Source organism: Strongylocentrotus purpuratus, unplaced genomic scaffold, assembly GCF_000002235.5.
Source record: "Strongylocentrotus purpuratus isolate Spur 01 unplaced genomic scaffold, Spur_5.0 spur5_scaffold_20, whole genome shotgun sequence".
In the NCBI taxonomy this organism is placed as follows: Eukaryota; Metazoa; Echinodermata; class Echinoidea; order Camarodonta; family Strongylocentrotidae; genus Strongylocentrotus; species Strongylocentrotus purpuratus.
This window is the reverse complement of record NW_022145606.1, coordinates 7255134-7266200: the sequence shown is the minus strand read 5'-3', so window position 1 is coordinate 7266200 and position 11067 is coordinate 7255134. Positions and strand designations below refer to the sequence as shown.

The 11067-nt window shown below is 36.9% G+C and overlaps 1 protein-coding gene across 1 annotated transcript; it reads left to right on the top strand.

The window, feature by feature from the left end:
• Positions 1 to 3695: 3695 nt before the first annotated feature.
• On the top strand, positions 3696 to 6596 carry LOC105436946. Its single transcript, XM_030992570.1, has 3 exons — positions 3696 to 3842; positions 5275 to 5311; positions 6304 to 6596. Exons 1-3 carry the CDS (start codon positions 3812 to 3814, stop codon positions 6569 to 6571), a joined length of 336 nt encoding a protein of 111 aa, XP_030848430.1. The 5' UTR covers positions 3696 to 3811; the 3' UTR covers positions 6572 to 6596.
• The last annotated feature ends 4471 nt before the right edge of the window (positions 6597 to 11067 follow it).

The following is an 11067-nucleotide window of genomic DNA, read 5'->3' as shown; positions in this document are numbered from 1 at the left end:
GGCGGGTTCCGCCAAGTAGTGGAGCGTGGCCTCCATGCTCTCCACCGTTGTCAGACATCCTCCCCGTTTTTCATCATGTTCAGGTATGAACCTGTGTGCTAACCACTCAACGTTCTCTTTGTCGAAACGGAATAGTTTCCGATAGGTCTCGGGAGCAATTTCTTCTCGATTTATTCTACTCCTGTACAACTTTGGTCTTTCTCTAACGAGCATAAACATGATGCTTAACCGCGAACGTCCCGATTAAGCAAGAGCTCAAGCTGCTATGACGGAGCTTGAAAAAACGTAAGCAATTGCTTATAAGAACAAGCAAAAGGTTTGTTTTATGCATACGTTTTTAAGCAATTGCTTGCGGACATCAAGCAATTGCTTGTGCTTGCTAGCAAAAGCATTTGCTTGCAAGCAATTGCTTATGTTTATGCATACGGATTCAAGTAAAAGGCTAGCACAAGCAATTGCTACTTTTTATGCATACGGCCCAATGGCAGGAATTCACAAACGAGGTTTGTCGACAAACCTAGGTTTATGTGCGTCATATGACGCGTTTCGATGCCGCGTCGAAACGCGTCATATGACGCACATAAACCTAGGTTTGTCGACAAACCTCCTTTATCAATTCGGGCCAGTTTGTTTAAAGACTACTAAAGTACTTATGTCATATTCGCTTGTCGTCCAGGTTACTGGTTCAGAACAACGGAGCCTGCGTATGAGGTTCACCGCAAAATGACAAGCAACGTGGGCTGGAGCACGGCAAATAGACCATGTTCATATTGTAATCAAATGTTATGCGTACACCTAAGTGCCATGTAACAAATGATTTAATTCACCTGTTAGGAATAATTAAGTTCAATAGTCATAGTATAAAATTCATACATTACTTGTTGATAGGACAAACATCATAGCTTGTCCTGCCTTGTCTTACAATACGGAACGTTTGCAATAGGCAATTTTCGTAATGTAATAAACTGTAATGCATACGTCTTTGTGAAGTGCCTCGATACAAACAATCGCATTCACCTGATAAGAATAATAGTATTTCAATAGACATAATCCAAACTGCCAGGTTGGACACACACAATGGCCTGTCCTACCTAACAACACTTAATATATGCAGCTTATATTGTGACTATTGAAATACTATTATTCTTATCGGGTTAATTAATTTGTATTGCAACCACCTTCTAGGACGACCACCCTCTAGGAAGATTACCCCCAGGACAACTACCCCTAGGACTACTTCCCCCTAGGACAATTACCCCCTAGGGCAACCACCCTCTAGGACGACCACCCTCTAGGACGACTACCCCTCGAACAACTACCCCCTAGAACAACTTCCCCCTAGGACAACTACTCCTAGGGCCCTAGGGCAACCACCTTCTAGGACGACTACCCCCGGACAGCTACCCCAGACAACTTCCCCCTAGGACAACTACCCCGGACAACTAACCCCCAGAAAATTACCCCCAGACAACTACCAGCCCCTTGGATAGTTGTCCGGGGGGTAGTTGTCCTAGAGGATGGTTGTCGTAGGGGTAGTTGTCTGGGGGTAGTTGTCCGGGGGTAGTTGTCCTGGGGGTAGTCGTCCTAGAGGGTGTTTGCCCTAGGGGTAGTTGTCCTAGGGGTAGTTGACTGGGGGTGGTTATCCGGGGTGGATGTCCAGGGGGGGGGGTAGTAGTCCTAGAACCCTCTTTTCCAACTAAATTGATTGATACCGTAGACCTTAATTTATATTTTTATTTTTTACAAACCATTGTCGTTGTTTTTGTTCTTTGCACCCCCCCCCCCCCCCCCCCCATCGTCTTGTGTTCTTTCTGGTACCCATGTAAGAACAGCTGCACTACGCAAGTGCAGCTGAAAATGGGCTATCCAGTCTTTTGTTTTCTCTGTCTTCTTGTTTATTTGATTTTTTTTCTGCACTTTTCCAATATTAAAACTGAATAATAAAGAACAAATTTCAAGTCAAAATGTTTTGTTTTTACATAATTATGTACATATAGTAACGAAACTTAATATTTCTATAACATATTATTATATATTTTAAGTATTATCAAAACTTTCTGTTGAAAAAGTGCAGGAGATCGCAATCATAAGCGATGCTTGACTAGGATGACGGCCTTAAAAACAAATCTTAAAGTAAAACTTAAAATGAAAAATGAAAAAGTGTTTAAACGTTATTCCTTCTTCCGTTCTCAATGTGTTTTTCTCAATTTAATGCCATGTGATTTTCAAGCTTATGTAAAGTGTAAACTGTATATTATGTATAAGTTTATAATATTTCAAATTTGTGGGTTACTTTCTTTTCATTGTACATGTATATTCTTTTCATATCATAACACAAATCAGCCGGAACCAGGATACGTGACACCGATAAAGGGAGAAGAGTATTTTGTGGCATGGCGTTCTGGTGATCTTAAAGTAACCTGTCAGGTAGACGACAAGGAAATATACACCAAGGCAAGTTAATATAAATGATTTAGTCACAACGACAAACCGATTCAAAATTCACTGATCGATTTGTTTGCTATTCAGAGCAATGTTTTTGTTTAGTTGGTGTGATGTCTTTAATTTGTATTTATTTAAGTATTTATTTTTAATTGTATTCATTCAATGCATGTACATCATACTAATTATTACGAATTACAATACATATAGAGTACACAATTACACAACTCAATTATTTGGAATGAATTAATCTTATCCTAATAACCCCCTTCCCCAAGTTAAAACACAAAATGGTCTGTATAATCGGTGCATAGCGTATTGAGAAACATAGTTGTGACACGCGGACAAATATTAAGTCACGGGGCTCCAACTAGATCCCTCCAACATAAAATCTCTATATAGAAGGGAACTTGTTTGGAACTCCATGAATTAACATTTGATCGCGAACGTGTGCGCGTTTCACACCTATCTCTCTCAATTCCGTGACGGATGTATACTAGAGAGGGAAAACAAGTAGGTATACATGACATTTGTCAAACCGTAACAGTTGAATGAAAAGTTAACATTACAATTAAAGTTACTCGATTATATTACCTGAATATGAATGTTTATATATACTGGCAAATATATGCAACATTTCTTACCAAATGTGTATTAATTTGATATTGCGTATCAATAGAATAATAATAAAATAATAATAATAATAATATTGTTTATTTAACATCGCTCGACGATAGTGTGTGTGCGTAATTGGTTGCCAGCAGGCGTGGGTGTGCGTTTGATTACTCACACATTTTAACTCATAGCATGACATGAGCATGCACGCTACCGTTATAGTCCTTTGTACATGTGAGCTAACCACTGATTCACTGCCATGTGCGTGCAAGCACGCATAGCACGCATTCGTAATAACGGTTATTGTTCATGCTTACTGTGTGTTTCGCACGCGCTACTCATAGAACCATCACGTGAATCAGATAATCTCCAAAACAACCTGGCACGGGGGATTTGGGGCTTGGCACAACGGGGATTAGCCCTGTGGCATGATAAGAAACAATTTATTTTATATAGGATGATACCTACGGGGTATAATAGAGACACATGTAACACCATTGAACTGTAGCCTAGCTGTAGAGGAAGAGACAATCTTATATTAGGCAAATCGTTTAGGACATACAATCTAATTAATTGACATGATGGGTGCATTTAATGTGTATCTAACATTTTTATCCTATGTCTTTCTTAACAGACACAACAGGAAACTCTGTTTCATAAATCACTTGAGGTCAATGTACGGTTCGTCGTTAACACTCCAGCCGCTGACCAATCTAAAGTCTTCCTTCAGTTCATCTTGGAACAAAGCGCAAAGATGGAAATTATTTGTCCGATGAATCTGTCAGGTAAGTGTTAATCGCTTGAAAACATATAAATGTAAGCCCCTAGCTTAGCATCCAGCTTCATAACGAAGAAAGGAAGAAGAAGAAGGAGGAAGAACCACAACAACATTCAGTAGTATACGTTTAATGTTATAACCTGTTTCAAACGTTTAAACCACAGGAATTGGGTTTCGAATAAAAACAAAAGAAACTAGATTTGTAATACTTGTTTGGAACAAGTATAGGTGGGCTGATCCAACACAAAATTGAGACAAAATGAAGGATACATTTGAGATATCTTATTGTCTCAGCTACAATATACTCGAAGTTCAGCGTAAACGAATCTAAAACGACGTAGATATTGCTCGCGAAAGACGGAAATGTAGCATCAAGTTTTGAGAAAAAGTCATGTCCCATAGAGAATACACGCTAAATGTGAAAAATTGACATGCCTCCTTTAATCGCAACAATACGCCATGATGCCTTAGTCAAAATGAAGGATAATAGTAACTGCATTTGTAGAAAATTGTCTCAGCGAAAACAAATCAAAATATGGACGAAAATTGATCAATATTTACAGAGATACAATCAATTATCCATAAATATGCTGACGTCATAATATGCAAATTGGAATTTTTAGTTCGGAGGCCATTATGATGATGTCATGAGGTAATTGAGGGTCAAATGAAAAATGAAATCATATCTCAGAATCATACTCTATTAAAATATGAACAAAAGTTGGGGTCACCTTGCATCCTAAAGAGCTACAATGGATTATGTATACGCATGCGCGTGTGCGCGATTTTTTTATAAAATGCTTAGAATGGCCTAAAACGTATGCAAAATGATTTCAAGACGATTTTGAGCATTTTGAAATTTTGCGCGCGCATTGACGCGCGGACGTACGCGCATGCGCGCGTTATTTGACCTGCACTTGACCGGACGGATATTGACCTTGATCATGATAAATATGAATGAGAAATAACCTTTGGTTATGAAGATATGATCATGTGTTGATTTTCGTAAAATTTTACAAAATGGCGCCTAGATGACGTCATCAGTGAAGGTCAATGTTAAAAACATTATTGTGCTTTTTACATATGCCTATACATATGTGTGCCAAATTTGAAGGAATTTTATTGAGCCATTTTCAAGTAATCGTGCTTACAAAAAAGTGGTTCGAAATAAGAAAAATAAAGAATAATAAATAAATAAATAAAGGCAATTCTTACGAAATTATAAGGTGGTCTGTACGATATACAGCCCACCTGAAAACTACAACAAATCGTAAAATGTTAAACAATTATAAAATCGTCAGAAAAAAAAAGTGTCAGAATAATATTACAGTTGGAAATACCAATGGAATTCAGTATCTGATATACTAGTATACTAAGGAAAAAGGAAACACTAACGTGAAACAGTGCTCTGTTTTTTTAATTTTCCTTTCTTACTATAGGGGACCAGGTGACACCAAGGGCAAAAGGAACTCAAAAGTAGGTCTATCTTTTTATTTTATTTTATTTCGAAATGTTTTATTCCGCTGCTGATTTTGTCCTGTACTTTATTTCTGACCACTTTCGCTGATTTTAAATTGGGTCTGTTGTGCGACTTGGATTTTCATGAAGTGGAGTTTTCTTGGCTTGGGCAATCTATTTGCGCAGTGGTATTTTCTTTTTCATTTCATTGTCAATTAAGTAAGTGACAGTCTTTTAGATGATCACTAATTTGATTGGTTTAAAGAGTTTAAAAGGGGCTTCGTGAGACAATTCATAGGTTTGGTTATAATATTAAAACAATATATTAAATACTGAAGCATATACAATGCGTCCCAGAAAAAACGAAACCGAGAAGTATCGATGTTCTATCATAACTTAATCACAACTATAATTAATGAATGATACATATTTAGAAAGTTTAGAGTCTCCTCTTTCATGTGATGCTACTCAGATGATGCATATTTCACGCATGAGTGATTAAAAGCAATTTGAAGGAAGGAAACTAAAAAGACATTTGGCGGGCGGTATCTGAAATTCGAAGGAAAATTCACATTTCTAGAAAGTTGAGTTTCTGCTCCTTCATATGACACCTCAATCAGGAAAAATGAGCGAGGAATGACAAAGTTCTGTTTGTTTAAAGTAGTGCTTGCATTTCCATAAATTTATTAAACGAATTCGTTTTCACTGGCTGCCTGCCGTATCAGTAACCGAAATTAACAAAAGACTTAACTCCGTTTCGTTGACAATCAGCCGTAGACGAGAGTCTTCATGCAGGGCTGATTGTCAATGAAACGTAACATAATTATGCTCTACATGTAAAGCTTATTTAACACTTTCGCCAACTTTAGACAGGTTGTAAATTGACCACCGTTACATTTGTCTAATCAATTAACTATTATCATTGACAAAATTTTTGCCATAACCAGCTGTAGGCCTACATATTAGTGTTGACATCACAAACTAGATCTTTGTCTCTCCTTTAATCTCAGGCCTATCGACTCACCGGAAGTAACAGATATGCATTTGCTAAGAATCTCACAGGAACTCCTTCCGGATCATTTCTCCGCTCTGCACCTTACTCTTGGGATCAAACCAAGTATTGCACAAGGTATCCTAACGCAGAAGATAAATGACTATCCAGATACATACATGCACCTTCTGCAGCTGTGGAAGACAGAATCCCATAGGACCCTGAGAGACCTGGACCAGGTTCTTGTTGAGTCTAAGGCTGGTGGTCTTAGATCCAAGTATAAATAAGAGCAAAAGTAGAACATCTAATTACACCGTGAAGGTGACTATTCATTTGTATGCTGCAGAAGAAATTGTGAGATTTCTTTCTTCCTCTTCCTCTACCAGTATATTACATACCGCCGTTGGCGTTTTATTAAACCCTATGTTTGTCATCTGACAATTAGTGTACAAAGCAAATAAAAAGGCTCTTTAAGAACTATATGTGCAGCTTAAACTGAATTTTGATTCATATTTTTATTTGGAGTATGTTAATGTGTTCATGGTGATTATACCTTACTAAACCGATTTCCATAAATTTAATACATTACGACTTTAGTTTTTGTTCTTCTATAATATACATGTTGTATGAATTACTAGTGACATTTTTACTGGTTGGTGAATGTTTAAAGGCCTTATTCTGCATCTGATATCCTGATACTTGTATCTTTCAGTTTTAATGCTATTGATAATGTTTAGCAAATTACAATCTGTTATTGTTAATACGAAACAATTGAAGTACTATGCAATTTGAATGTATTGTGTGTCTGTTTTAGGAAAATGTAACTATTTTGTAATTGATTATGCCAGCTACATGTATAACATTGTAAAGTTGAATTGAGCGCAAGCTTGACTTCCTTCAGATTGGATGCCACTTTATAAAAGTCACTATTTTGAAGAAAGTTTTGTTTAAATGTAACTTTTGGGACATTTGTAAAGGTATCGCACAAAGTCATTATAGACTAATGGAAGTCTTTTGTAACATGAGAGTTGGATGGTAGCATTTATGCATGTAAATTTAGCACAGTGTAGGTTGTATTAACCGGTGAGTAATATGGGGGTAATCTGTACATTTTTTTTAATGTTAAGATTTTATCTAATGAGGTAACCTGCAGTGTAATCATTCACACATCCGTTATATTGCTCACTGAATTATATGGATGAATGCATTAGGATCTTTCTTCAATGATGTTAAACAGAATAGAACGGTACTGAAATGTTGATGATTGAACAATTAATTATTGATCTTTATTTGATTTTGAAATTTCACCAAAACGAACACGACACATTTATGATTTCTCTTTCTTGCTTTGATGATAAAGCTGTAAATAATTGGCCCAAGATGTATTTAAAAGGCAAATGAATTTTGATCTTTTGGATAATAAACTGAGAAACAAAAATCATAGATCTAGAGCCTTAACATGGTTCTAGCGGATGTACAGGTAAAAGGCAAATGGCTTTTTTAGTTGTAATGTGATTGTCAAATTGTCAACTTAGGTCGTTTTCTGATATTTTAGGTTACACGTAAACCAAATGAAGCTTTAGATTCTTGAACCAAGAAATTATTAAATACCTATTCAGGCAGCTGTATCAATTGTAGCACGTTATTATTCAGATCAGACATTTTTGGATAATCATTCAATTAGTTATGCGAATACATCACACAAGACAAATGTATTTAATGAGGTCATATATGTTTATTGTGAAACAAGAAGTGTAACTTTGAATGTTAAATATTATGTATTTTCTCTGTGTTGTCATTATACATTGGATTAGTTGAAAAGGAGTTACAGAAATAAAACATTCAACCTTCATACAATATGTAGGGTTAGCTCCGTTTTCCGGTCCTTGTCATACATCCAAGTCAGTATCCAAGCGCTGTCCCATACTTAGTCTCACTGCTCTACAGCAATCAACAATGATTCGGATTTTTTTACTCCCTTCGTCAACATTTTGTTTCGGGTTTTATGTTCATGAATACCATCATATTATTCTTTCTAAAGATATATTTCATACAACATCTGATCTAATATTATAAAGCAGGCTTTGAAAGACATACTTATAGTGGCTCTTAAGGGACACGCAAACGCAAAAATTTGACGTATACCTATGCAACAAAATTTTCGTTTTTTACGTCTGATTATTTATTGATATATACTATAGAAGGCCTAGATACATTACGCTTTGGAATTTGTAAATATATTTTGCCTGTACCAATTAGCAATTACTTCTTTGTGTGCATCTTGTTGCCATTTGCCTCCCCCTCACACCTTTTATTCTCTCGATTTCTTTCCATCTCTCTCTCTCTCTCTCTCTCTCACCTGTTTCTCCTAATATCCCACCACTCTCTCTCTCTCTCCACTTTTCTCGATCTTTTTCTCCTTTCTCCCTCCCAATCTGTCTCTCCCCTCTATCTCTCCCTTTTCTATCCCAATCTGTCTGCCCCTTTCTATTTCTCTCTCCGAATGTCCCTTTCTCGCTCTCCTCTTTTTCGTTTCTCTCTCCCAATCTTTCTCTCACTTCTCTCTCCCAATCTGTTTCCCTCTCTGTCTCTCTCCTCTTTCTCGTTTCTGTCTCCCAATCTACCTCTCCCCTCTCTCCTTTTTTTTCTCTTTCTTGCTCTCTCTCTATCTCGCTCTCTCGCTCTTTCTCCTGTTATTCCTCCCCTCCCATTTTCTCTGTACTATGTGTATTCGAAATTAGAGAGATAGAGAGAGAGAGAGAAGGGAGAGAGGGGATGGACAGACTGGGAGAGAAAAACTTTGAAATAAGAGAGAGAGAGAGAGAGAGAGAGAGAGAGACGGGGGAGCCTCTTGTTTCTATAGTTACTTACAACAACGGGCGAAACGTTCAATAAGTCACGATCGGATCCTATTAAAGGCGGGCCCCTGGATGCTCATATCCCATCTATATTCGAAAAAGTTACAATGAACTGCACAGGATGACAGTATTTTATGTGACCAAATTGATCAGCGTCGTCCGCTGGTTACTGTGTATGAAATATCAAAACATTGAGGAAAGGTATCATTCCTGTACGTTCTCAATAGTATAGAAAATGAAATTGAAATAATTTGAAGATAAGTAAACGATGGCAACAAAGGTACATGCGAAACACACACTATTACTTTATAGTGACATACTATGTGTGTGTGTGGGGGGGGGGGCAAGGCGGTGCGAATACTCCTTACGGAGTGGAGAGAGTACACATAAAGTTCTGGTTTGAAATCCGCTGACCAAGAATAACCAAAGGAAAACGCATCGATGCAATCACTGTATGAAAGTATGATATCATTATCATTTCAGTAGAGTCAAACGCGCTTTAGTGACCATCCGTATAAAAGCCACATCTGTCTATAAAGACCTTGTTATTGAAACTAAGGAAGTTGCTTCTGTTTACTTTACGCAATTAAACGCAGCCAGTTTTACGCAAACATTTCACAAATGACTTGTCCTAATCTAATTTTGTTATGACAGTTAACATTATTTTCGTTACTTAAAAAGACAATATTGTTTTCAGAATACCAATCCTAGATTCGAAACAATGATAATAATAACAATAAAGATTTAAAAAATAATAACAATACTAATAATGATAACAATAACAATAACATACATACATAAATATTGATATTTATATTGCGCGTTTACATAAACATGCTCAAAGCACTGTAAATAAAACAGAATAATTATTTCGCTCTCCAAGCACATACACTGTAAAGTTGTTGTGTAAAGCTGTGCACCACATGAACCAAGCCTGGTTCATGCAATACACAACCTCGTTCAGATCCCACACAACTCTACACAACGCCTTTTGAAAAACAATCACAAAGAAAACAAAATAGTCTTGACATTTCTGAGCCTTAGAGATATCATGCGCTTATTGCAATGAACAGACGTGGTTTCGTTCGTTGCCATGGAACATCACCAATCACGAAACACGTGCTTGACTTGGGAGAGCGCAATAATTCTACGTAAACACTCTAATAAACAAAAGACCACGTGAAACTTCATTGCTCGTAAGAAAGCTTTCACAAACAGGATCTACGACCGTACGAGCAGGTAATATCAATAATAGTCACATTTATTCATTGTAATACCTTGTGTTATAAGTGATAATTTTTGTTGGGTAATAATTATTAGTCTGCATGGTTCGTGATATTTTGATGTTGTGACCATAGGCATTCGCCCACAATCATAAAAGTGTGGGCAAAACGCATTTTCTGCCCCCCCCCCCCCCAAAAAAAAACGCTCCCCTCCCGTAAAAAAGCAGTAAAGTAGTAAAGATGTTTTATATGTTGAACATATAAGAACATAACAATAATAAAAACCTGAAGTAAATCACATGTAAAATTCCATTCTAAGAAAAGGAAAGTTAACAATAACAGGAATTAAATTTCCCAAACATGCATGCTACCTGTATTTATCAATGGAGGCGCATATCGTGGAAAAATTGTGAGAGGATGGGAAAGCGTGTGTGTATTTTTGTTATAAGGGTGAGAATACATGAGCCCCTGAACGCTGTCGTACTGATAGGGAGGAGGGGACTACTAACATGGTTGCTACTGTTAAATGTGTATGTGAGATAACTCAAATAAGACAAGCAGATGAATCAAGATTGAACTCAGCATGGTACTTTATTCAGCTTCCATTATTCACGTGTATTCTTATTCGATACCAGTGATTTACAAATGTTGCTGAAATGAAATGATTTTTCAATATTTTTTCTCAATTTTGTTGTAAGTCAT

Coding starts and splice junctions, on each gene's coding strand:
- LOC105436946 (XM_030992570.1), top strand. CDS start 3,812: ATGGAAATTATTTGTCCGATGAATCTGTCAG. Junction 3,843..5,274: donor TTGTCCGATGAATCTGTCAG/GTAAGTGTTAAT, acceptor TTCTTACTATAG/GGGACCAGGTGACACCAAGG. Junction 5,312..6,303: donor AGGGCAAAAGGAACTCAAAA/GTAGGTCTATCT, acceptor CTTTAATCTCAG/GCCTATCGACTCACCGGAAG.